The 27,690-nt window shown below is 47.3% G+C and overlaps 1 protein-coding gene across 6 annotated transcripts in view; it reads left to right on the top strand.

Annotated features, from left to right (window-relative positions):
• GLI2 (GLI family zinc finger 2) overlaps positions 1–27,690 on the top strand; it is a 239,832-nt gene that overhangs the window by 123,088 nt on the left and 89,054 nt on the right. The window contains exon 1 of one of the 6 annotated variants that reach the window (XM_036236015.1): positions 37–2,425. The exons of 4 other annotated variants lie outside the window; for them this stretch is intronic. In XM_036236015.1, coding sequence (XP_036091908.1) covers positions 2,269–2,425 — 157 coding nt within the window. In that variant the 5' untranslated portion in view covers positions 37–2,268. Of the gene's footprint in view, positions 1–36; positions 2,426–27,690 lie in introns of those variants that run through there. One more of the 6 variants, XM_036236013.1, reaches the window with a different exon arrangement.

The raw sequence follows: 27,690 nt of genomic DNA on the forward strand, positions 1-27,690 counted from the left end.
GCAGGGTTGGGAGGTGGGGAGACTGGGGTAGAGACATCTCGAGCTTCTAGAATACTTCAAAGTGTCACTGTAGTACTTTTGGAAGCTCCAGAATGGCCACGTGCCCTAAATAGAGAAGAACTCACTGAGTGAACTCACAGCGGGCAAATAGCTGCTAGGCTAGTCCTTCACCATGTCGGTGTCGCTTGGCCCCTGCCCCCACCCACACGCTCCTGTCAGAAAGGTCAGCATTCTGAACTGAAGGAGCTGGGAGAGGAGCTCCGTGCCATCCTCACCACCAGGGGGAAGTGTCTATTCCGGGCAAGGGTTCTCTCAGGACAGGGACAAAGGCTTTCTTCCACCAGCTTCCAGCCTCCCTGGGCCTTGTGTTCCCCTGAGGCTGAGGCAAAGTGTGGGTCACTTCCCTTGTTTTCTTTTTGTGGGCTTTGCGGTGCCATCTGAGGCGGTACCACCCAGAAGGGGTCTGCTTTTCCTTTTTGCTGACGCAGGAGGTTTGGGGATGAGCTTTTTGTGTAATTGACCGAGACAAACCTCTGACCCTTTGCAACTCCACGAGTAGCGTCTGGTTTGGCCATCTTCTCCCCCACCCTCCCGTCCCAGGAAGCAGCCTTGACTCAGCTCAAGGGCCGCTGCTTGGAGTGTGGAGGGAGTGTGCAGGGCTTGAGCAGTGCTGGCCCGGGGTCTGAAGAACCGGGTGCTGCCCATGCCTGCTAATGTAGCCCCTTATGAGTGCAGTGGGCCATGCCGTGTGCTCTGCTCCTGGTGTCAGTTGCTCAGTGTGTCTCAGGCAGGGCGAACCCCCTCTCTTCAGAGGAGTGGTGGAGCTGATGGGCGGGCAGGCTGAGCCACGGCCCCTGCCCTGCGCCCATGGGCAGCACTGCCTAGACTGTGAGAAGGGGGTGCACTTGGTATGTATGGGCCTAACTCTTTGCTCCTCATGCTGAGGGGGCTATACACCGTTTCTTTGAGATCCAAGGGAGGCCACAGGGGGTCCAACCTTCTTTCATGGAGGGGGACCAACAGGCTTTGGCCCCTCTGTAGGAAACGTGTCTCACTTTGGGGCAAGTTTTGCTTCTGAAGGTGTCTGTGGAAGGCCATGGGGGACAGGCGGGGCTGGACAGTCAGAGGGTGTCAAGTAGGGACATGGAATCGGGGAGCTCTAACAAAGAGTGAGACCAGGATGGGTCAGAGCGTAGGAAGGGGTGGTTGGTTCTGGAGTCTTTCTCCTCCAGGTCAGGCCCTTCCCCTACTTCCTGTCCTGGGGTAAATCTCAAACATCTTATACTTATGTTTAATCCTTTACTTTAGGCAGGATCTCCTTTCTGGGGACAGAATGGCTGCTTTTCACATTTTCGATGCCTTGAGATCAAATGGGGAAAAATGGTAGAGAATGTCATTGGGAGTGAAAAAGGGGAAGATGATAATGATATTGACCCCTCGTCACCCTAGTATGCCTCTCCTCACTCTGTTAGCAGAAAAAAACAATATCCTCCCACTGGTTCTGCACACGGCAAATGGGGTCAGGTGGGACCAGTGGTCCTGGCAGAACTCACCTGGCAGAAACACATGCTGAAAGCCATGAAGTTTCACCCTTCTGTTTAATGGGAACCCCTTGTCGCAAGATACTTGCCTTGTCCTCATCCCGTAGCAGGGAAAGGACAAGGACAGATGGGGAATGATTTTCCTTAGCCTGAAAAAGATTCCACATTCAAAAAATTGAAACTCTTCAGATTTCAGCTGGTTGAAGGTAGGGTCAGACCCTCCTGTGACCCCTGCATGTGAGGGGCCACCCTGCCTGAGGGAACTCTGCTCCCTGGCCCTGTGGCTCTAAGTTTCCATAGGGGAGCTGCAGCCAGCCAGGGAACCTTCCAGAGAAGGAACGGGACAGTAGCCTTTTCCACAACCTCACTAAACACCTTGGGCAAGACACCCCACCTTCCCAGGCCTCAGTTTCCCCTTCTTACCCATCAAGCCCTCTGGTCCAGGTGTCCCTCCAGATCCTGCCCAGCTTGCAATCCCCTTCTCGGGGTTGCAAAACCCTAAGCTTGAGGCATCATGTCACGCAAGCTCCAGACCCTTGCCCTGGGACAGCCCCTGCCTCATGGAGGACAAACACAGGGGCCGTTCCTCTCAACAGGAAGGGTTCATGTGGCTCCCAGCCTGGGAAAGTCACCCGTGGACAGGAGCGACACTAGCAGCAGCCCCAAGTCACGCCAGTCTGTGCATTTGCGCGTTCTAAACCTTCAGCCACCCGCCACCCGGTCATAAATGATTCATGCGGCCCCGCCTCCCTCCCAGCGGCCACTTGATGTTCCCTCCCGCTGCTCCATCCCGCGGGCTCCTCGGGCGGCCTCTGAGCCAGGCAGTGCCCTCCCAGCCCTGCCGCCCCTCCAGGCCGCGTCCCTCCTCCCTCCAGGCCAGCGGGGTAAGTTAAGGAGAAAGGCAGCCTTTCCTGCGACACTTCAAGTGGAAATGAGGAGGCGGCGGCTCTTGTCTGCACAGGCCTGGCCTGCTGCTTTCTCCCGTTCCCTTCCTTGTGTCTGCGGAGCTCTAAGTTTGAAGCCATGAGAATTAGTAGGCGCAAGGCAGGGGGGCCCTGCTGGGGAGGGGAGGAGGGGGTGAGGAGGGAGAAAGGCGCGGGGGAGGGCGCGAAAAAAAGCTGGGTGGACAGACTACTGTCTGGGAGGAGAGAAGGGACTTGGAGGGAGGACCGGAGGGCCTGAAGAGAAAACAGCGTGAAAGAAGTTCAGTGACTCCTGCTTCGTGATGGGGATGGGCGGGGGAGGCTGCCAGGGAGGGGGCGGTAGGAAAATTCACATGTTGATGCTAGGATTTCTTCCCTGCTCCCTCCTCCAGACAGACATATTTGGAGCCCCTCAAACTCTCTGGGTGCCAGCAAGAACTTTGAACTGGGAGTATCTTCTGAGATCTGGCAAAGCCGAGCTTCTGAGAGCTCCGACTCGCCACTTCAATTCCCAGTGGTCTTAGAAGCAAGGAGGACTCGCAGACAAGAATCTTTATTGTCTGCTGAGCAGAGCGGCTCTGAGTTACTTAGAAAAATGTGTGTGTTAAAACAGCTTCTCTGGGGAAGATGCTGTTTTCACATGAGGAATGAATTTGGGGAAAGTTGAGTTTAGGAGAGAAAGAAACAAAATTATATTTAAAAAGAATGTTCTAGGGGCTTGGCAAAATCTAGAAGATACTTTTTTTATTTCATTGTTCCTTTTATTTTTTAACATCCTTTTGATTCTTTCTTCTTTTGGCTTCCTAAAAGCCCTTACCTGGCCTGGCCTGGCCTTTAGGGCCCCAGGGGTCCTAAATGTTGGGGTCTTATTCCAGTGAGGGGGGTGCAGGGGTTGCTGCTTCTAAGGCCTTGTTAGCTGCTCCCTGGTGTAGAGGAAATTGCACCCTCGCAAGAGGAACTGGCAGGGACTGAGGCCCCCTGATCCCTGTCCTTGTTTGGGTTGGTCCCTGAGACATTTGTGTTTTCCCCTTTGAAAACTGGAAACAAGTTAGGTAAGGTGAGAGGCCTTCCTGATGGCTGCCTTTAGGGGAAATGGTGACAGCAACCATGTATCAAATCAGCGTGTGACTGCTAAAGGAGAAATGGCTGGAAATCCACAGGTAGTGGATAGCTCAGAAACAGTGGCTGTCGGCGGGAAAGACACTCTTCCGTATTATAGAGGGCATCCATTCCCGGCAGAGGGAGCAGCATGTCACCATCCTCTGAGGGGGAAGGAGTAAATGTGCTCCAGGAGGAGAGGGAAAGTCACTGTCCCGGTAATGAGGCAGGGCAGGGAGATGGGTAGAGGCAAGACGAGAGGAGACAAGCTGCCTGATATCATAGCTCACGAGGGTTGGGGCCCGATCCTCAGAGCAGCGGGAAGGACATGACCACGTGGCAGTGTGGGAACATCCCTTTTATCTGCTCTGTTGAGACAGGACTGGAAGGACAACAGCAGAAGGCCACAGAAGGGATCATGACAGAGATGAAACAGATGAGAGTGGCCTGGCCTGGAGTGGGGACAGGAAGGGGACCAGCACTTCCTCCATCCAGCCATTTGTGAGACTGGGCAGAGCTGTGGTCAGGGAAGTGGCCCTGGATGACAGTGCTCATGAATTTGAGTACAAAGTGCCATTTGGTATAATGGACACAGCTCAGTCTTGGCCATTTGTGGTTTTTAAACAAATCATGATCCCCACCTTCCAAACAATTTAGTTTTTTTTTTCTGGCCAGCCCCATCACAAACTTTTGAAGCATGAAATGAATTTTGCTGGCCCCTGCCAATAGGATCCTTTCCCTAGATAATGGATTTTATGAAATGGCTATAATCCTCCCAAGTAATGAGCAAAAGCTACACTCTCCAGTTGGACCCAGCATTCCTCTTCCTGATTTATGATATATTGGTTAAAATAGTAAACTGATAGCAGTTGCAAAAATGGTCATCAATCACCAGGCAGTGTTGCTTAAACTATAGAAAGGTTTCTAGAAGTGAAATGCTGGAAGCCAGCGAAGGAACAATTTGGCAATCCCAAAGGCATAAAGTGAAATCAAATCTGTGTGTTTGTACTTTGAAGTCAGAGGAATGGAGTGGCTAAGGAAGGAAGGAAGTACAAGTCAGCCCCTTCCCAAAGGTCAAGGGATGACCCTCCTGCGCTCTCTCTGCTTGGTTCTCTTTCTAGACCATTTTGGAAAATTTTCCAAATCCTAAAATGTGTAAGTATGTTAGGCTAATAATGTGTAGTACTGGGTTTTAAAGCAAAGTCTATCAAAAATGTAAGTGGCATCTGTGTGCTTTAGCTAGGATTGAATTGCAAAGCCATTGAGTATTGGTGCTGGAGAGACTAATGTTCTTAGGGGGGAAAAAGCTAGGTTTGCATCATAATTTTCATGAAATTATCTCTGTCTCAGTGAGTTATTCATAGCTGTATATTGTATCATTAGTTCCATTGGAAAACATTTTCTTTATTGAGTGACTGAAAGAATGAATGAATGGTGAAGAACTTTAGTGACTGTGTGTAGGCAAGCTCCCCATTTTATGGGCGAGGAAACCGAGTGCTGTGAGAGGAGAGTGACTTGGCTTACATCTCATAGGGAACTGGTGAAATTGACTTGCAATGACATCTACCGAAACTTGGATTTCACAGATAGCACTGACTCCCAGCCATGTCAGTTCAGTGCCAGGTCATCACTGGAGGGCAGGTGTAGGGTCAGCAGCCTTGGACACCTGTGGCAAGATTGTGTGGATGCTTCTGGCTCTCCTGCTGCTGAGATGTTCCACTGACCCTTGATTCCAACAAGTGTCTGTGCCACATGTCGGCTCCACACCCAGCTCTAGGACCGCATCTTGCCAGAGGGCCACCCTAGCTCCTGGGAGGAGCCAGAGCCTGCAGCCCCGGAGCCTAGGGTGGGACTGCTCTCTTCGCCATTTTGGGAATGTGATTTTCCACAAATCATATAACCCCCTTGACCTCATCTTTTTCCTCTGCCACACGGAAACCCCTCCTGTGGAGTCTGGTGAACAGCGTGCAGGCAGTAATGCAAACCCCATGTTTGCTTTTTGGTTCAGTGAGAAGCTGGCAGCCACCAGCTCTGGGCCAAGCCTTGGGCCTGCGCAGAAATTCAAAGTTTGACAAGCAATGGTTGGAAAGGCAGGGGCCGCCCGGGATTTCGGACACAGCTGTCAACCGCTGTCCTTGAGACCAGGATTCCCAAACTGAGGAAAGCAAATCTGGGACTTGGAAGAATGGATTGGAAAGAATGAGTCATGGCTACACCAGTCACAAACCAGCAGGAAAACAGGCACTCATCTCCTCAACTCTGTCCTCCAGGCCAGGGCCACTGGGCTTTAATACTACCTCGCACAGCCATCCTAGCACTGATAGTCAAAGCTGGCCTGTGCTCTCAGGGATCCCTGATGTGGACACCTTCAGAACCTTCTTTATCCCATGTTGAGTGTGGTAGGTGCGCCGTGAGCATTTGTTCCGGGGTGCACACAAAGTGGGCTGGCTCCTTGGAAACAAGGTGATACTTTCAATCCCGGATCCTTGCAGGGCTGGAAAGCAGAGTCCTGGGCCAGAGCCCCCACACACCCAGGCCTCCTCCATGTTCCCTCTCCCTATTGCCTCTCTATCCTGACACCCGTCTGAGACAGAAACTTTTCTCTCCTCTGTGCACCTGGGCTGTCAGAAGGTGAGTGCTAATCACAGCCGATTGTGCTCTTATAGGTGCAGGTTTGCAAAGGACGTCTTTTGTTCTTGTTAGAGTAGCTAACCTCTAAATCTATTTAATACCCCTTCCCCGGTTGTCCATCATTATGACACATGATTTTCCAAAGGATTTACTATTAGTTAGCAGCACAGGGCTTTCTCCCTGGGGTAGCAGCTACTTGCAGTGAAGAAAATGCATGTTCAATGTAGCAATTTGTCTTTTTTTATATATTTATTATAAGAGTAAATGAGTTATTGTTGGAGACTTCAATATTATTGCAAATTAGGTGCTGCACACGGAGCTGAGCCCATTTATTATGTTTCTCGACTCCCACAGCAAGCACACCAGTTCAGGAATCAGCTGAAAGTCCTGGTCCTTCCCAGGGTGAGCACAGGGGGACATGCAGGCTGGCTACAACATCACACTGTGCCACAAGCAAAAGAGTTGTACAGGTGGGAAAGGGAGCACAAAGTTTGTCATTGTGCCAGGCGGTTAAGGGTGAGTGGGCTGATGGCTGGGGTCAGCAGACTGGAAACAGCCTTACCAGTGTGATCCTAGTCTGTGAAACCTACCCCATGACCTGCTCTAAGCCCATGCTGTCATCCAGAGCTGAGGTTGGAGGTCTGTGACCAGAGTAGACCCTCAGCCATGACCTTGCTTCCAAAGCGCTGGCAGTCCCAGCTGCAGAGGCTGGGTCTGGGTTCTGATATAAGGTGAGCCCGAGAGAAAAAGGTGTCTGGACCTCAGCTGAGGTGTTGCTGCTGCCTGGTCCAGTCCGTCAGTCACTTTCCCAGTCAAAGCAGGGGTGGACACAGGGACTGCAGGATGCGTGTAAGAGAGTTGAGTCCTTGTCCTCCAGTGATGAAGTCCACACAGGAGAGTGAGAAGGCCTTGTGGGGTCAGTGCCAAGGAGAGGTGGGTGATTCTTGACATACGGCCATACCCTGAGACCAGAGGGTCTGCAGAGAAAGTCAGTGGTCAGCGACACAGGCTTGGTGTCCTGGTTCTCTGTCACCTCCTATTTGCATGACCGTGGACAAGATGCTCAGCCTTGCTCTGAACTTCAGGTTCTCTTCTGTAAAATGAGGCTGATAATCCATAGGTGTCATTAGGATTAAGTAAACCCACATTCGTGAAACATTTGGCACAGTACGTGACTCATAGGAAGGGCCCAGAAATGTTACCTGTTCATTTATTACTGAACTTTTTGGAACAGGACTGGCTAAAACTTAAAAATTAATTATTTCTCTCAGTTGATTACAATAATACATGTGATTGACAGATAAGAAATACCACCCAGAAAGAGCCAGTGGTAAAATTTTGGAATATGTGCTCTTAGAAATTATAACCGAGATGTTTAAAAGACATTTTAAACTCATTTAAAAGTATAGTAACCCATTTCATGTCATTGAAAATAAGCCTTTTTTTTTTTTTAATGAAAAATACTTTCCAAAACAACAACAAAATTAGAAGACTGGCATTGTTTTCAATTTTCAAACCTCTTTACTGTCCGACCTCATAAAAGGTAGCATTCTCATATCTTTTCTATATTTGTTCTGCTCTATGAGAGCTTCTGAAAACCCCTGCTGTCCACTCCTGAGAGAATAAGAATGAAAAAGGCAGACAGTGTCTTAAAGATAGTTTTGACTGATGGGCAGGCCCCCTGAAAGGGTCCTGGGATTCTCAACAGTCCTCAGACTATACTTCAGTCCCCTGTATAATGCTTGAAGAGTGTTTTTGACCTTCCCACCTGAGGCTGCGTTGTGAGCATTGGCTCAGTGGGCCCCTCAACTGGCCACGTCCATCTCAGCATGTCTCCCTCCCCATCACTGTTGAACAGGACCCACACAAAATCTTGCTTATTTATATGACTACTGACAGCATTTTCGTGCCTCCTTGCAGTCACCTGTAGGGTAGACTGCTCAGTTCCTCAGCCGGCAATGCACTTTGTCCAGGTCACACAGGTCTCTGTGTCCAAAGTTGCTCCAGGAAGGAGTCGTGTCCCCAAGGCCTGGGGTCCTCTATTGGCCTAGCTCATCCTGTAGTCCACTGCCTGCAGACTCTGACCACAGGGGAAGTACCCAACTACTGCCTGTCCTCACCCCAGATGGCTCCTGGCTTATAGGCCCAGCTGGTACCCCAAGGGCCAGGGTGATGGCACTCAACCACATGGTGCCTCCTTTTCAGAACTACCCTTCAGACCAACAGAGCCCAGTTTGTGAAGGCTCGGTGGGTCTGTGCAAGAGCCCCTGTTTGCCTTGGGTTTGGCCTGATTTCTTAACTGGCTGGCCAGCCCTTTTCAAAGATTGGCTGGGTATTTCAAAACTTTATTTCTTCAAAGAGAAAAATTTCTGGACCTGTGGCAAGGAAAAAAAGTTCTGATCATAATCGAAATGACCAATAGTTGAATAGTAAGAGCTTGGAAATACTGAAACTCATCAGACACAGTGAAGCTTCCCCATCAGGAGAAAGGCTAATGGTGGGGGGCCAGGGATTCGCAGACTCCAGATGTGTATGGAGGGCAGGCCGTGCTGACTTCTCCCTGCGTCAGCATTTGGGGAAGACGAATGTGCCCAGAAGCAGGCCTCACTTCTGTCTGTGTGAGTGAGGCTCACGTCGAACGTCTGAGAGTGGCATCTATCATCTGTGACCTGTAGCATTTGTACTTGTTGTTTATGGTCTCTTGGCATGCATTGTTTTCTCCGGGCTGAAATATAGCACACTGATGAGGTATCTCTCTGCTCAGGAGGGTGCAGGCGGCTCCGAAAGACACCCCGACAGCACGCTGACTAGTTTGTCAACAGCTGCAAGCTGTGGCAGCAGCTGTCCCAGCAAAGGAGAAAAAGGAATGGAGGTGCCAGAAGAAGTTGCAGCTAGGGGCTTGTAACCTCAGCTCAGTCAAGGGTCTGGCCTATAAGTGACTGTCAAGGGATATTTGTTTCTAAGACTGTGGGCCCTGGGGCCAATCGTCATCATGAGAAGTGTAGCTCAGCATTATCAGGTGGTCCCTGGTTTGGGTCCTAGTTTCCTCACTTTTGACTTGAAGCTCTGCTCTGGAACCTGTGTCCTCCTCCATGAAGTGGGAAGTGATGCCCACTGTTGTTGTGTTAAGTGTTATGAGACTTGTCTGTGCTGGGTAAATGGTGACAGGGTGGCTGTGGTGCCTGTACCGGCATTGTGGCTAACTGTCCACACAGGCACCCCTGCTAAGCTGGGACCTGGAGACAGGCATGCGCCATACCTGTCAACAACTGGTATATGAGCAGAGTGGAGGCTGATTCACTGTTGTCAGCCGTTTATGGGCTCTCCCATGTGGACTCAGGAGCCTTGAGAAGTAGACTAACTTGTAGAGGAAAAACCCGAGAAATGACTCAGGCTGGGCATCTTAGCTTGAGGACTCCTGCCCTGTGCGCTGCTCACTCAGAAGGAGGTCTATAAGGAAGGAGCTAAAGGAGCAAAGTTCTTTTTGTGGGGAAATGGCCCAATCAGTGAAGGGGCCGGACTTGGAATGGATTTAAAAACAGTTTTCAAGAGAGAGTGTTTTCTCAGATTAGAAGAGATGGGAGGGTGCAGTGTGTCCTGCTTGTAGCAATCAACAAGAATAATAATAACAGCTGCTCCTGTTTATTGACTGCTAGCTATGTCCTAAGCCCTCTGCAGACTCCATATCTCTTCTTTTTCTCACAACGATCCTACAATAGGTGTGCTATTACCTATAAATTCTGTGCAATCGGTCATGATCCAAATCCTAGGAGGACTCTAATGGAATTCTCCAAGTTGAGTGTAACATTCGCACGGAAAAGAAAATGACCCTAAAGATCCAAGACTGTGATGGGGGTTTTGCAGGAGAAGACAGCGATGGGGGTGGGAGGTCTGCCCTCTCAGCTGTTGAGCTGCATTATAAAGCTGTAGTGACGAAGGTGGAGCACTGGATCAGAATGAAGAGTCCAAAAAGAGGTAAAAGAACAACTGGAAATGTAGTTTGTTTTTAACAATGCCCGCTGTTCTAATCAGCACAGAAGGATGGACTGACAACGTTAGATGTAGGTACTATTAAGAAAATGACTTACAGAACAAAAAATAATTAAATCTGTACCTTGTATTCTTTACAAAAATAAATTGAAAATGGATTCAAGAACAGAAATTTTTTAAAAATAAACTTATAAAAGGGGGCTCTTTCACTCACCCCAGCACTTTGGCTACCTTGTGAAGCTTTAAATAAGACACAGAATGTGAAAGCCATCAAGGAAAAAAGATGATACACTTGACCATATCAAAACTGCATACTGTTTTCTGACCTTTTATCATTGAAGTTTTTAAGCATTCAATAGAGTGGAAAGAATTTTATATGGAAATTCATGACATCTGATTCTGCCATTATCGTTTTACTTTCCATCTGTCTGTGCCTCTCTCTGTCCTCGGCTCCATTTGATTTTTGATGCATCTCAAAGTAGATTGCAGCCATCAGTAAAATTGTAAACTTTTGTATGAAAAAGATGCCATCAACCAAGTTGGGACACGTGACAGACTAGGAGAAAGCATGTCCCACGTATGGAATACACCCGAAGGACAGAAATCTTGACAAAACAAAAAAAAAAAGAATGTCCAGTTTTTAAAAATTAGATAAACTATAAGAATAGTCAATTAATAGAAGATTTATAAATATAATTTAAACATAAGAAAAATCCCTCAACCTTCTTAGTACCAGAGTGTACATCAGATTGGCAAATACTTAAAAATCAGCTAATGTTTAATGAAGGACAGGAGCAGGGGGAATGAGCACTCTCCTAGGTTGCTGGTGGAGTGTAGGCTGAGCATGGGGTCTGCAGGGCATTTGGCAGCATGTAATCAGAATTTTCCCTTCTCAGGCTCTACCTGAAAGAACAGTTGCACATGGACCCAATGAGGCACGCAAAGAAAGATCCCTGTAGCGTTGTTTACAATAAAATATTGGAAACAACCTAAACAGTCCTGAAATGGTTCAAAGAAACGGTGGCATTTCCATCTTGAGGAATAATATGCAATAGCTAAAAGTGAGTTGGATGTATTTGTTCTGACATGGACAATCACTAAGAAACATTGCTAAATGAAGCATGAACAGAATGCATCTATTACTTGTGCAATAAAGAGTACAGAAACTTATAAAAACAACAGCCAACATTTATTGGGTCCTTGCTGTTCCAGACTCTATCTATTATCTCTAGTCCTCAAACTAAGTCTGTGTAGTACTATTATTCCCATTTTACAGATGAGGAAAGTGAGGTGAGGCTTGCTAGGATCCCATCCAAACTCTGCCTGCCTTCAAAGCTGTTGCTATTTCTACAACTCATTCGCTTTGTCCAGATGTCAGAAAATGGCACCTGTACATAGTAACTGCTCAGGAAACTTAATTCCCTCCCCACATCCATTTTCCAGTCATTGTGATTCATTCAAATACTATAATATCTAAAGGAATATACAGCCGCAGATCAGACACACCTTTCAGTGGCAAGCTGAGAGGAGAAGGTAGGGGAAATGTCAGGGGTAGTATACTTGGAAAAGGGATGTGTGTTCCTGGGGCTGCTCCTCCTTCCTGGGGCTGGTTGGAAGTAACCCAGGATGCCCTACTGTTTCTGTAAGAACAGCATTTCTCCTTTAGAAAGTGAACTCCTCAGGATAGTGTAAGAGAAGGCTCCTTTCCCCAGTGTCCTGCTAGCCATGCTCTGACTTGGAGGCGCACCGAACACCAAACTGGGGCAGAGCATTGGCCATACAGCCATGCCCGTCACAGCTCACAAGCACACCCCTGCTGCAAAGATTCTTGAGATCAAATCTCATCTGCAGCCCCATTTATATTTTCTTTTGTGTCACTTACCCAAGGAGACATATCCAAATATGTATATATATATTGCTAAGAGCAATGTCAGAGTTTACAAAGAGTTTTATGGTTTCAGGTCTTAATTTCAGTCTTTAATCCATTTTGAGTTTATTCTTGTATATGATATAAGAAACTTTTTTTTTCTATTAGTTTTATTTTTTGGAATGTATCTCTCCAGTTTTCCCAACATCATTTATTAAAGAGACTGTTTTTACCACACTGTATATTCTTACCTACTCTGTTATAGATTAATTCACCCATATAGGCTTGGATTTATTTCTTGTCTCTCCGTTCTATTCCATTAATCTATGTGTCTGTCTTTGTGTTAGTAACATGCTGTTTTGATTACTATAGCCTTGTAGTATAGTTTGTTATCAGGTAGTGTGTTACCTCCTAATTTTTTTTTTTTCTCCTCAAGATTGCTTTGGCTATTCAGGGTCTTTTGTGGTTTCCTGTACACTTTAGGATTGTTCATTCTAGTTCTCTGAAAAGTGCTACTGGTATTATGATAGGAATTGTGTTAAATCTGTAGTTTACTTTGAGTAGTATGGACATTTTAATGATGTGGATTCTTCCTATTCATGAGATTGGTATAAGTGTTCATAGATAGACAAATGGATAAAGAAAATATGGTCCATATATGCAATGGAATATTACTCATAAATCATAAAAGGAAGAAATCTTATCATTTGTGAGAACATAGATGGACCTAGAGGGTATTATGCTAAGTGAAATAAGCCAGACAGAGAAAGACATAGCACATGATTTCACTTATATGTGGAACCTAAAAAACAAAATAAGTAAACAAACAGAACAAACAACTTCATAGATACAGAGAACAAACTGATGGTCATCTCCTGTGAGGAGGAATAGGAGGTGGGCAAAAAAGAGGAAGGGATTGAGAAGTACATATTGTCAGTTATAAAAATAGTCACAGGGATGTTATGTACAGCACAAGGAATATAGTCTGTGATATTGTTTTAACTATGTATGGTATCAGGTCGGTACTAGACTTATTGGGGGGATCACCTCCTAAGTTATATAAATGTCTAATCACTATGTTGTACACCTGAAACTGATATTGTATTAAGTATTGAAATCAATAAGTATTGTCTGCCAACTGTGACTGAAAAAGAAATTTAAAAGAAATCTCATCTGCAAAAATACATGAGGTCAAATCTTATCAGAAGGAAGATTAAAAATCCCTTCATATGGTTTAAATATTCATCAGAGAAACAAGATGAGTAGAGGAGGACCAGCAGGAGGGGGTCTTACCTTCTGATGGTTTGTAACTGGCTGGAGAGGAGGGATATGGGTGGGCCAGATGGCAGAGGTAGCACCTTCTCAGGAGTGGACTTTCTCCATGGGGCCTCTGCGTGCCGGTCCTGGGCAGCGAGCAGGGAGGAACAAGGCTCTGCTGAGCTGAGCTGGAGCAGGCCCTGGAAGGCACCTGAGGACAGATTGGGGCAGGCCCATGTCTAAGGCAGCCACCTGTCTTCCCGCTGAGGTACAGACCCACTCAGTGGAGGTTTATGCTTTAGGGCCTGTTTGTATCCCCTCTTCCATGGCCTTATGCTTAATTGTAGCTTCATTACTTGGTATTCTTTCTCTTAAAGAGGCCCCACTAAAATCACATAAGCTTCAGGCCACACGGAACCTAGACCTGTCATTCACACAGCAGACGGCAGTGTGTTGGAGGGCAAAAGGTCTGAGAAGGTCTAGTGTGGCATGGACATGTAACTTGGGAGGCGCTTAACCCACCCCCTCTCCCCTGTGACTGTGGGGACCACTTCTCCAGCAGGCTCAGAGACGGAGGCTTACTCCTGACCATTGTCGGCCCTGTGCCAAGCCCTGCTGATACTCGACCATCCTACCATGTCAGTCTGAACTTCCTGAAACTAGACTGCAGACCCGGTGGAAAAATCCTGTCACTTATTGGTGTCTCTAGGGCCTCACACACAAACACTTGAGAAAGTTTTTAAGTAAAGAATTTTGATGAGGATTAAAAATGATCTCGTATCCCTCAAAAGTTCAAATATAACAGACATTCAGTAAAGTGCACACATCTTAAGTGTACAGGTTGGTGAAGTGTCATCATTTGAACATAGATATATAACCAGTACCCAGATCAAGAAACTTACCATGGTCAGCATCCTGGAGCCCCTTGTGCTGTCCAGTCTCCACCTTCTGGACAGCCATACTCAGCCTCTAATTGTGTTGCTCAGCTTGTGTTCTTTATATAAATGGAATTGTGCAGTGTGTGCACTTTTGTGTCTGGCTTCTGTCTTATGTTTGGGGGATTCGTTCATGTTGTTACATGTAGTTGTGTTTTGTTCATTCTCATTGTTGAATAGTATTTATTCATTTTTTTGTATGAATGTAGCACAATATACTGATCTGTCCTGGCGTTGATGGACATTTGGGTTGTTCCAGTTTGAGGTTATTCTGTGCTGCTTATGAATATCCTTGTACAGTCTTGGAGAAGATATACGTGCATTCCTGCTGGTAACATACCCAGGAGTGAGGCTGTGGGATCTTAGGTGTGTGTGTGGTCAGCTCTAATAAATGCTGCCAGCTGTCCAGAGTCGTTATACCAGTCGCTTCGGTTTTGATACTGGAATTCGCTATTAAAAGGTTATTTGTTTATTTTTTTAAAGAAATTATTTGATATTAACATCTAGGAAAAACTGTTCAGATTGAGATGGATACATGAAAGTGTTGGCTGAGCCTGGGTCCCTGGTGGGAAATTAAAGAATTGTGAACTTCAGAAAAATAGACCTTGAAGGGTATAGTCACTCACACACTGACTTACCTATTAGTTCTTCCTTTGGCCACAAATACTTACTGTGGCTTCCTCCCTCCTCTTATTTTTTCCTGAAAAAAAAAAAATAAGAAAGACAGAATCCTTTCTCCTTATAATATTCTAGTCAGATATATTAGTTACTTCTCGTGGCCAATAATGGTTCTAACCAAGAAAGACCATCTCTTTATACAAATAATTAGATGCAAGAAAAGCTACATAAGCAGAATCATGGATATAGTAAAGTCACTTTATAGTGTTTGAAGACGTGGCTGAGTAAAGGGGAATGTTTAAGTAAATTAATGCTCTTCTATGGAATGAGACAGTATGGATACACTAAAATGATATTTATGAAGACTCTTAATGACACAGTACAATTCAAAAACTAAAAGCAGAATAAAGCATTATATATACTATATGAAAATTATTTTTTAAACTCATATCCTTCAGCAAAAAGAAGAAAGCAAACTTGGTTTAATTTTTCTGGTTTTAAAAATCTTTCTTCTTCTGGAAGCCCTCTGAGTTCCCCCACTTCTGACTCAGGTCTGCCTTGTCAGTACCCACCCAAGTCTGGGTGCAGCCACGAAGTGTATGTTTGGCACTGTTACCCTCCCAGACCTCAGTGGTAGATCTGGTTCCTTGCCCAGCAAAGAGGGACTTCACTTTGTATGGCTTCTGGGTGCCTCTTGTACCCAGCTCCTGCCTTTCCGCAGCCGGCTTTGGCTCGGGCTAGACGCCTTTAGCCAGGCACTGCCCAGCCTAGAGGAGTTCACAGAGCAATGGGGGAAATGGAAAAAGATCGAGTATTAGAGAGACTCTTAGTGGAAAAGACTGAGTGACATGAAGGGCTGGAGGGTCAGCTGCAGCCAGGCCTGGAGGGGCCGTGATGCTGGTAGAGTTGTGGGTGGGGTCAGGTTGGTTTTAGCATTCTTGCTCTGGTGAAGATGGAGGAAGAGGCCGTCCAGGAGGCTGTTGCAGACTCTCTCCAGGCAGGAGATAAGGGCTATTCAGTGGTGTGCCGGGCAATCAGTAGGCTGGAAGGAGGAGGGCTTCGTAGACGATGGACGGCACCCTAGCCAGGCCGCTAGTCCATCTCTGGCTGCAGCACTGTCTCAGGCTGGATGCCTATAAGATTATCAGGCTTCAGTCCCTTAATGGCTGGCTCTCACCCCACAATAACCCATAATTACTACGTAAGAGTTTGTGGATGAAGACCAGTAGATTCCAATTTAGTGTGTTAAACTCTGCTGCTCTAATGGGGAGCTTTTAACCCACCCTGCTACGTGAGAGGGACCCTTCAGCCACTGGAGTAAACCAGTAATTTTCTTTAGCATCTAGCTGAGCTTCCGCAGTTGGCTATATTTCAGCATTTAGGATTTTAAATGCCGGTTAAAATGTTCACGTGGAGAGATGTGTGTGTATTTTCATCTTGATCTGCATGTCGTGCTGGAGACAAGGGGAGGAAAAAATTGGAGCTTGCAAAGCTGCAGCTCACTCTGCCCAGCTGTCTACACAGCATTCGACAGGCCGGATGTCCCCGATTCTGAACCCGCATCCCGCTGGAGGCTCTTGCAGTAGAGGAAAGGGATTCTTTAAGGACTCTGAGTGTGAGGGATGGGAAAGCAGGACGTGTCTCTTGCCAGCTCTGTCCTCTGTCCGCATGTTTGGATCCTCATTGTGTTTTACAGGAATTTCTAGTGCCCAGCCATGGGGGTTTTGCTACTTGGGAATTGTAATTAGAGAATTGGGCAAACTTAATTACTTTTCACTCAGATTTAAAGCAAGGGACTGATGAACTTTTCCCCACGTTTCCAGCCTGGGAAGGGCCACCTTATCTAAGTCAGGCTCTGCGGGTTTTGTCCCTGTTGTCGGAAATCTCTCCTCCCACCACACCCTCTGTCCCTCCTTCCCTCCTTCACAGACTCCAGCCATCTTCCCTCCTCTACCCTGGGCCCCCAGCTCTGCCCTCAGGAGGCGAAACCAGGTCACATATGTGGTTATTCACAAAAACACACAAACCTTGTTTTGCCGCACTAAGAGGCAAAGCTTGTGGTTTTTCTGTTCAAGCCCTGGGACATCCTAGGCAGCAGGAATAAACCAGAAAGAGCAGGTAAGAACTGAGTTATTTGCATATGAAGGATTATAAAAAGCTAAATTATGTCTTTCTCAAGCAAAATTTGATTTGTACTAGTTTTGAAAAAATTTGGTATTTGAGGTGGAGTGGAGCTTAATTTGGGGTTGAATCATTGTTTTTATTGGTCCTTATACATAGGACCCAGCCCAGCTTCCACTTGGCTTTATGAACAGAAAGAGAGGTATTTCTCCCCTAGGAAACAAAATATTTCTCTTTATTCGTTCTTTTTTTTTTAATTAAGTTTATTGGGTCAACATTGGTTAATACAATTATGTAATTTTCAGGTGTACATTATAATTTAACATCTGTATATTCTATTGTGTGTTTACCACCCAAAGTCCAGTTTCCTTCAGCTACCATATATTCGATCCCCTTTACCCACTTCACCCTCCCCTCCCCCCTATATTCGACCCCCTTTAACCATCTACCTCCCCCCTCCTCTCCCATCCCTACCCTCTAGTAACCACTAGTCTGTAGTCCATGTCATGAGTCTCTCTCTGTTTGTCCTGTTCCTTTGTTGCTTTTAGGTTTATATCCCATATATGTGATATTATGTGATTTTCAACTTTTTCTGTCTGGCTTATTTCGCTTAGCATGATAATCTCAAGTTCCATCCATGTTGTCGCAAATGGCTGTATTTCATCTCTTCTTATGACTGAGTAATATCCCATTGTGTATGTGTTCCACAGCTTCTTTAGTCAGTCATCTATCATAGGACACTTTGGTTGTTTCCATGTCCTGGACACTGTGAATAATGCTGCTATGAACATTGATGTGCAAATATCTTTTGGGATACGCATTTTCAAGTCTTTGGGGTAAATACCCAGTAGAGGGATTACTGGATTCTTTATTCTTAAAGGCAGCACCTCATGGCAGAAAAAGCTACCCATGTGACCCTGATAACATGACCTCTCAGAGTCTCAGTTTCTGCATCTATAAGATGGGGGATGAGGCAATAACCATATAGGATTGATTATCTGAGCAGGTTCATGTGTTAGGTACACAGAGGTCCCACTAGAATTGTCATTTCCTCTCCAAATACCTTGAATGTGATGCTTTCAGGAAAGACAGTTTGAATTCAGAGCTTTTGGGCACTATTCCCCAATGCCCTGTTGAAGTTATACATGCCGCACCCAAGAAGTGCTGAGGCTGGGACAATGTCCAGCCTCAGAAAGTCCCACCTCTCTTGCCTTTCCCAGGGCTCCCTGGATGTGGGAGGGCAGGTAAGACAGAGAATCGACGAATGAGGGGAGGGAAGGCAAATGGAATTGGCAACACAACCCTGTGGAATGGCAAGAGAGCTGGGGCTCCCAGTGACCCAGAATCCAAAGATACCTCTCAATGGACCAGGTCACTGAGATGGAATGTAATGAGGGACCAATAGAGCCCTACCACTTAATTCCAGAACACACTGTTGTTCAAGTATAAAGAAGGGGAGATACAGCTTGGAAATCAAACAAATCAACCTACTTCGGGGGTTTTACCTAATGAGTCTATAGCCAGTCTCTGGATGAATGTGGCTCCCCACAGTCACTGTGTCCCTGGGGAGCATCTGCCTCTGGAAGGACGGAGGTGGGACAGCCCTGGACTTCATTCCAGGAGACACGACAGCTTCAAAGGAGCCCAGGGTCGGATGAGGGCAGAGTCGGGCATTGTAGGCCGAGAGCTCCCAGCAGATCTGTCTCCAGGACCCCTCACCCAAAGGGAAGGGGTGAAGGCCTCAAAGGAGAATGGTACTCAGGGTGGAGGGTGCCGAGCTAGGAGGCGAGGGAGCCCCACCCCCACCCCCTGTCCAGTCTCGCCTTTGGAATGCAGGTGTTCCTGATGTCCTGGATGCTCTGTGAACTTGGGAAGTGCAGCTGGAGGAAAGAAAAGCAAGCCGGAGAGAGGACAGGGGTTTCAGTCACAGTGCAGAGCCACCAGGCCCCTGAAGGAAGATCTGGGCCAGCTGTCTTTGAGAGTGATGGGTTTGGGCCCTCCCTGCTCTATCTGTCGTGTCCTTTGGTTATCTGACCCTTTCATACAGCAGGGACTTCTAAGACGTTTGCTCATGGGCCCTATTGACATTCTTTGCTTTACTCTAGACCTTCTTTCTCCCCTCCAGGACAAAGATACCTGGTCTGACCTCACACCCAGTCTCACATCTGGTCTGAACTGGATCTTTGTTTCTTCATTTTCCTTTTTTTAAGTCAGGTTTATTAAACTATAATTTACATGCAGTAAAATTCACCCTTTTGAGATGTATGGTCCCATAAATTTTAACAAATGTGTATAGTAGTGTAACCACCATAACAGTCAAGCTATAGAATAGTTCCCTGTCCCCCAAAGGTTCATCCTGCCCTTTTCAGTCTCTCTCCTACCCTTTACCCACAGCCCCTGGCAGCTTCTGTTATGTTTTCTCTCCCTATAATTTTGCCTTTTCCAGAATATCACATAAATGGCCTCATAAAATATGTTTAGCTGGGGCTTCTGAGGGAGAAAGAGCAGGGTGGATGCCTTCAGTTCCTGCAAGGGTGTCAGCCTTCTGTTTGCACCTGCTCTAATGAAGAAGTCCACACTCCTATCAGGCTTAGAGGAAGATGACCTTGAATGCCAGCCTTGCAGTAAAGAAAGGTGTGATATTCATAGATACTTACTGAGCATTTACAACATTTACTCCTTAAATCCCCACAATGCTCATAGAAGTATCATTATGATCCCATTTAACACATTCAGGAAACAGAGGCTCAGAGAGGTTCAGTAGCTCACTAAGGTTGCACAGCTAAGTGTTGAGTCCAATTTTATCATCTTCACCATTTCGTGTGGTTCTTGAGCTGAGTCTTGGACAGATATTACTTCCCAGTGGCAGGTATGGCTCTGTCAACTGGTGGATGGTAGGGGTAGAGGAAGGCCGTTAGACCCATGTCTCTAGTCTCTTTTTCTCAAGGAGGTTTTCTCACAGGTAAAATAATCTGTGATTTGGACCCTCCCTAGGTGATGCGTGTATTGAGGCATGATTTTTAGCAATGGCATTTGCACCCTTTGTAGGCCACCCCTGTGCTTTCATTTCATACGTTTGTAAGGCTACCACCTGAGGTTCAAGGACCATGGGCAGCTCGCAGCAAGCAGCCCAGTGCTGGGCTCACAGCCACCCAGCACAGAGAACACGAACTCATCCACTGCCCCACTGCTCAGGCCCTACCAGTCCGCGTGGAGCGAGGCAGAGGCCAGCGCTGCCGAGAGAGCAAGGCCATCCACCCAGATGGTGGAGTGGACAGACAGGCCAACAGAGGCTGACTGCCACGCATGCTGGCCAAGGGGGAGGGCTCAGGTAAAGGACAGTATCGCAGTGCTGGGACCAAGTGCCACTAAACCTTATGGGTAATGGGTTTTTCATCCCCTGGGTAATAGGAGACACCAAAAAATGAGGACATTACTTAGTGAGTCCCTCACCTCTCTGGCCCCATTCAGCAGACTCGGGGAAGGACATTGCCCAGCATCGAGCCGTGTGTGGATTTAATGGGGTTTCCAGCTAAACCTTCCATCAAATTTATGGCTGTGCCTGTCTCCTGACCTTCCCCCTCTCACACATTCTTTTCGGAAATGAAGCTGTGTGCAGGCTGTGAGGTGTCACTTCCCCCACTTTAGAGATATACAGCTATGGGTCTGGGTTGAGATGGTGGATTTAATCAGGCTGGTCCCTGCGGTTCACCCGCCTCTAAGCCAAGTGACATTAGAACAACCATCAGGGTCCATCTGGAGTGGGCAGCAGTCAGCAAGAGCTAATCCTGACAGCCACATGCCCAGGCCCAGAACTTCTCCTGCCTCCCTGTTGGAGCGAGGCCAGATATCTGCTCACCTCACCAGGCCGGAAGGAGAGGTCACTGCACCATATTTTCCCTAATCTTGTTGCTCTTGTCAGCCAATGTGCCTGGACTCTAGCCCCCATACTATTCCTCAGCAACCTGTGTCCATTTCTGGCTCTCCTTCTTGGAGGGAAGCCTCTTCTCTGAATGTACCCTATCATAACCTCTTTGACCATCCAAGTCTGACTGCCTTTCAAGGCTAGCTTAAATGTCACCACCTCCAGGAAGCCATCCCTGATGCCCCTCTTCCCATCAGGGAACTGTGAGAGTACCAGAAGTAAAAGCCACAGGCGCTGCCCCACAGCCTACTGCCCGTGAGAGTCTGTGGCCCCAAATGGACAGGCCTCCTGAGGGTAAGCCTGGCTCTATTGAGCCTGGTCAACAAAAGATACCTATTATAATGGACTCTGTCATTGTCATTGCCATAGAACTATGTTGTCAGACCCCTTCCCCAGAGAGTAACGATTTGGTCACATTGCCAGCCCCTCTGGGCTTTGTGAGTAGATGCCACCACAAACGGGGCAGGCTGGAGTCTCAAAGGCAACCCCTCACAACCAAGGTACCAGCCACAATGTGTCTGGGTTCTGGGATAACTGGCCCGTGGGCGACACTCCTGTGCCTGTCTGCTCCAGCCTCAGACACACTGGCCAGGCCTTTCCAACCAGCCCAGTCCCCTCCTGCCCCTTGGCTGTGCAGGTGGCCTCTCCTGCTCCTCTCTGTTCTCTTCGTGGGGGAGCATGTGTTCTCCCGGCCTTTCCCTTCCTGGCTCATGTTTGTCTCACTGGCTGCCTCAGAGGGCTGTGGTGGAGGCAGCGTCCAGTGCCCACTTGGACAAACGGAGCACGTGAGGTGGCTACTGGCACTGGAGGGCATCTAACAGGTGGGCAGTGGCTCAGGCTTGAGGCCTTCAGGAACAATTAAAAATAAAATCATCTCTGCTCCCTGCAAACTGAGGGCCTCTGTGCTTTGAGTTGGAGGAGAAAGACTTAGGTGGCACCGAACCCCACTCGGTTATGTGAGGGAGGGGTGCTTTAACATGAGCCATCGTTATTAGCATTCAGGCTGTCATTGTTAACACATAGCACCCTGAGCTAATAGAATAAAACTGTACTTTTCTCACTCTGTGATTCCAAGAAAACAAAACGAGGAAACCGCTTCTGTTTATTGAGTGTCCGTTGGCTGCCAGATCTTCTTCCACCAGCTAGCACGTGCTCTTCACACCCACCGCACAAGGAAGGCGTCCCTATTCCCACTTTGCCAACGAGTCTATGAGGGAGAGTAACAGAGTCAGACCTGCATTTTGGAAAGCTCACGCTGGCCTTCCCGAGGGGCACGGAAGGGTGGGGGCAGACATGGTGAGGCCAGGGAGCTGCTTAGGAGGCAGCGGGGACTTAGACAAGGACAAAGAAGCCTAGAGTAGGGCCGTGGTGGCAGATGTGCTGGCCTCGAGCCACGTGGGCTACGTGGACTTGAGGGCAAGGTGGAAGCCAGGATGATGCTGGCTGAGTGAATGGCAGTGCCTCCCTGCAAGGGAGGGGCTGTAGGGCCAGATGCCCACGTCTTCTTGTCGGATGTGTCACTTCCAAGATGTCCGGGGCTTGTGCGAGGGACCGTGAGAGCAATCCAGTGCTCAGAAGAGAGGTCTGGGCCCAAGATACAGCTCCAGAAATACATGGTGAAAAACACGCACCCGACACACCCACATTTCTTTTCTGTAGGCGCCAGTGACACTCTAGGAAGAGGCCTGGCCTCGCAAACAAATCTCAGAAGCTGGTCCTGATACATTCCTGTGGTCATTGAAAGCAGGTGGCTAGATGCTGTCTGAAAATGCCCACATTTGTAAGTGGTGGACAGCCATCAAAGAGTCCTCCAAGGGCCCCTATGCCAGGGTGAGGGGTATCCTATTTTGTACATGAATCTCAGGGGCAACCTGGGAATATCCTCTCAGTGAACCTGAGTTGATGCTCAAATTAGATCAGTTCCAGCCAAAGCATCTAGCCTATGATTATCACCCTCTCGAAGTGCTCTTTTCCTTGCCAGGCTAGATGTTGAATTTCCCAAGGCTTGTAATCAACAGCAGGGAGAGCTCTGTATAGCCAGCTCCCTGGCGCTGGGCAGCCCAGGAAGGCCGCTGTTTGAGGTTAGCCTTGAGTCAACTCGTGCCATGTACTTGGGAGCATTTCAAAGGAGGCGGGTGCACACACAAATCATTATGAGGCTAATCAGAAGTGTGGGTATTTAGTGGGATGTGTACACAGCAATCATTGTTGCAAGGGCCCTTCTCCCACAGAGGCCATTATCCTGAGCAGGGTGCTGTTTGCCTGGTTTTGTCTGGGCCACAATTTGCATTCACTTGATGGATTGTCAGGGTCGGGGGTCTCCTCCTCGGGAAACAGTAGAGTGGCTGCAACAAACCCTTAAGAGGAAAGAGAGTACTAATACCAGCATTTGCCCAGGTCCTTGACAGGGCCCAATCCTAGTGTGGTACTAGATCAATATGACAGGCGGCTAAGCGGCTTTGGAAGTGCATTCACAGACCCCTTTTATTTCTCACTCAGGGACCCACCAAGTCCACTCTGAGGTGGGGAGAGGCCAGGCAACAGCAGCTTAGATGCGGCTAGCAGGACCTGGCCTGCAGACTCCTGCTTTTTTACCAGCTACAGTGGCCTGGGGCTCAGTTCAGGTTTACCAAAGTGATTTGAAGTGGCCTTCCTCCAGTCCAGCCCTGCGTGGGCACCATTAAGTCCCTGCCCTGTCACTTGCCTTCATTCTATCTTGAAAAGAAAGCTCCAGAGGGAGAAAGGAATGGGGCATGGGTAGGAAGGAGTGGGTGTCTGCCCACAGGGTAGGGGGAAGGCCCCTCTTTGCCTGGGTAAACACTTTAAGCTGCCAAAATGCTCTGCAAACCAGTTTTCTTGCTGTCTTTTTTGGCAAGGTGGGAAATGTTTAAATTGTATTTTGGGTGCTCTCTGAGACATCAGTGAGGCCCGGTGACTCTATTTGCTCCCTTGATGTCATCATTTCCGAGCATTAGAAGCAAGACCCAAGGCTCCAGATCTCTCCTTTAGAGCAACATTGTCATCACTTTAATCTTCTCCTTTTTCCTTGCTTATTTTTCCTTCAGATACAAAAGGTCTGTGCTGTGTGACTTGGGAGGTGGGCAGCAGCTAGAGACAGACCATGGGGCCATGCTTCCCTGAGAAGCCGGCCGTTCAGTGTAGACATGTGCCTACAGTTGCAGTTTGGTTTGGTTATGGTGGGTGGTGAGATTTTTTGGATTACAATCTTCTTTAATCACAGTCACAGTTACATGATGCAAGTTGTCTATCATTGGTGACACCAGTTTTTCTTCAGTGGGCCTCTATTCAGAGTTGCCACTTGTAGGGTCTAGTTCAGGGCCAGGAATCACCACCGGGGTCGGTACGTCCCTGAGAGGTGCTCTAGGTGACCCAAACAAGTCAGTGTTGGCTGAGTCCTCAGTAGCGAATTTTTTTTTCATGGGACCCCCAACAATTCACAGACTTGTCAGTTAGCAGTGGCTTAATGTTCCTTTTTCTCTTCATTAACAGTTAAAATGGAGATAGTTGATCTGCCAGCCAAGCACCAGGCAGGGACCGAGTCTCCCTTCTCCCCAGGGTGGGGAGGGTGCAGTGAAGAGGGCCCAGGCCAGATGGTTGTGAGGACTTGGTCCAGAAAAGGGATGCTCCCTGGGTGAGGTCAGTAGGTCACATGCCAGTGGGACCCCAGGGGAACAGAATGCATTTTGTACCTGATCTTCAGGAAGGAGGAAAATGGGGTGGGGGGTGGGGCACAGAGAAAAGGCCTCTTTTGGCCCTTTTCTAGTGCTGCCTATCAAAAAAGCCTGTTGAAAAAGGTTGGAAGGTATGTGGGGCTAGTGTAGCCTGTTAAGATGTTTTAAGGAAGCTTAAATGGCTGTTTCATGTGCATTTTCTACCAACTCATAAGCCACCTTGAGCCAGTCCTCAGAAGGTGGTTGGGAGGTATACATCTGGGCGGGTAAAAGTAGAGGAAGAATACCTCCTACCTCAGAGAGCACACATTCCTTCACTAAGATAGACACGAGAAGTCAAAACGATATGCATATAAAAGATAAAATGAGAAAACTTTTAGGAAACCAGCCTTCAGGATCTGGGGCCAGGCACTGGATTTTGACACCAAAAGCATGGTCCATGAGAAAGAAAAACTGGTAAATTGGACCTCACCAAAATTACAGAATTTTGCTTTTTGACCTTGTTAAGACGATGAAAAGATAGCCCACGGAGAAAATATATGCAAACCATATATCTGATGAAGGACTAGTATCTAAAATAAACAAAGCACACTCAAAACAACAGTGAAAAAAGAAACAACTCAATTAGAAAATGGGCAACAGACATGGAAGAGACTTTTCACCAAAGAAGATATCTATAGATGGCAATTGAGCTCATGAAAAGATGTTTAACTTAAGTAGCTGTTAGGGAACACAAGCTAAAACCACAATGACATACTACTGCACACCGATCAGAACAGTTAAAATAAAAAATTAGTGACAACGCCAAATGCGGAAGAGGATGTAGATCACCTGAATCACTTGCTGGTAGGAATGTAAAATAGTGTGGCCCCTCTAGAAAACAGCCTGGCAGTTTCTTATCAAATACCATGTGATCTAGCAATTTCGTTCTTGGGCATTTATCTTAGAGAAGTGAGAATTTAAGTTCACAGAACAACGTGTGCATGAATGTTTACAGCAGCTTTATTTGTAATAACCAAAAAATGGAAACAGTCCAGATGTCCTTCAGTGGTCGAATGGTTACATAAACAGTGCTATGTCCCAACCGTGGAATACTAGTCAGCAGTAAAAAGGAACAAACTCTCAATACATACACCAGCTTTGATAAATCTCTAGGAAATTATGGTGAGTGAAAAAGCTAGTCCCACAAGGTTACAAACTGTAACCTTAGATAAAATTTTTGAAATGACGAAATTCAGAGAACAGATTACCAGGAGTCAAAAGCAGTGTGTGTTGGGCAGGGGTTTGAAACAGGAAGGTGGCAGATGTGCTTATGAGAGGGCACGTGAAGCATCCTTGTGCTGATGGAAGTGTCCAGCCCTTCCCTGAGGTGACGGGCACAGAGCCTGTCTGCAGGCACGTACACCCACGCATGAGCACGGGTTTCCCGCGAAGATATTGTGGGTTTGGTTCCAGACCACCAATAAAGTGAGTCTTGGCAATAAACCCTTGTAGGGTTGGTTCTGAGGAGTCATGTTTTTTGTTCGTTTGTTTGTTTTTTTGCTTGTGGTGGAGGGCCTTTCCTTCAATTTGTAAAAAACACAACATCTATGGAATTCAAAAAGTGAAGCACAAAAAAATGAGGTATGCCTATATAAGTGAAACTGGGAAAATCAGAGCAAGATAGGATTATATCAATGTCAGTATCCCGGTTCCGAAGTTTCATTAGAATTTTGTAAGATATCGTTAGGGAAACTCAGGAAAGGATACGCGGACTCTCTATTATCTCTTATGACTGCATTTGAATCCAAAATGTTCTCAAAATAAAAAAAAAAAAATTTAGAAATGCAATGTGGATTAAGTATGTGTCTTCACTAGCTCCGCCCCAGGTAAACAAGCTGTATGTTTCACAAGGGGTCAGGCCTCCCTTGGGACATCTGCGCCTATAGGAGTCTGGTGAGCAATAGGTCTGGGCTCAGAGGTCCCAAATGGCTTGGCTTCCGGAAGCTGGCAGTCAGGTAGTAGGGAGGAGCAATGACAGGTATCTTCTGCTTCTCTTCTAGACATTTTCACCTCCTGTCATGTGTTTCTTGGGGATAACTTTCTCCTACTGTCTTCCCAGCATTGTGTCCATTTGTTCATTCATTGATGAACGCATTCGTCAGCAGAGATTTCTGGAAGACCCACTAGGCACAGGCATGGGGTTTTCAGAAATGGAAAGACAGGCTGTCTGGCTGCAGGGAGCTGATAGTGTGGTGGAGGAGTGAGCCAAACAGCACAAATGCTGTACACGAATTTGCTGTGATGAGATCAGCAGGCAGCTTCAACCAGGAACGTGGTACCAGGGAAAAGGAGGAGAAAAGGAGGAAATAAGGAAGTCTTTCTGGAGGAGGGGATATTGACTGCCTTGAAGAACAAGCGTTCTTCGAGAAATTCTTTGAGAGGTGATACAGCCTAGTGAGTAATAGTTGACTGCCTGGATTTGAATTCTGGCTCTGCCTAACCTCACCCTTCCTCAGTTTCCTTTTCTGTGAAATGAGGACAGGAGGGGGTCTGCCTTGTAGGGTTGGTTCTGAGGAGTAAAGGAATTGCCTTTGTAAGTGCCTGGTCTATAGTGAGTGCTATGTAAGAGTTTGATAAATAAAATAACACAAATAGTTGAAAGGATTTGCAGAACGTGATTGATACCTGGGCCAGAGGGAAGGGAAAGATTAGGGCCAGAGAGGGAGGGAGAGCATGTCCTAGAAGGCTTTGCAGCAGTGGGCTGGGGTCTGGGAGCCTTTCCATTTCAGGGAGTGGCGGGGAGCTCATGTTCCTGAATTAGTGAGAGTGGAAGGGCCACCCTAGCTTTTTTTTTTTTTTTTTAACCACTGTTTTCTTCCTTGTGACTGGCCCCTCCTCTGTGCACCCTGACTGCATTTGAAAAGTATCAGAAAGGGACTTTTGCTGGGAACAGAGACCTGTGGCATTGGGAGAAAATGGCCTTCTGAAATAGGGACCACTGTTTCCACTCTATCCCCCATGCGTGACCAGCGCAGACCCCACTGAGGCACAGCGGGTGAAGCTCCCTTCCCCCAACACTGCAGGACTGTTAGCCTTGTGACCTCCTGCTC

Source organism: Rousettus aegyptiacus, unplaced genomic scaffold (genome assembly GCF_014176215.1).
Source record: "Rousettus aegyptiacus isolate mRouAeg1 unplaced genomic scaffold, mRouAeg1.p scaffold_m13_p_2, whole genome shotgun sequence".
NCBI classification, from domain to species: domain Eukaryota; kingdom Metazoa; phylum Chordata; class Mammalia; order Chiroptera; family Pteropodidae; genus Rousettus; species Rousettus aegyptiacus.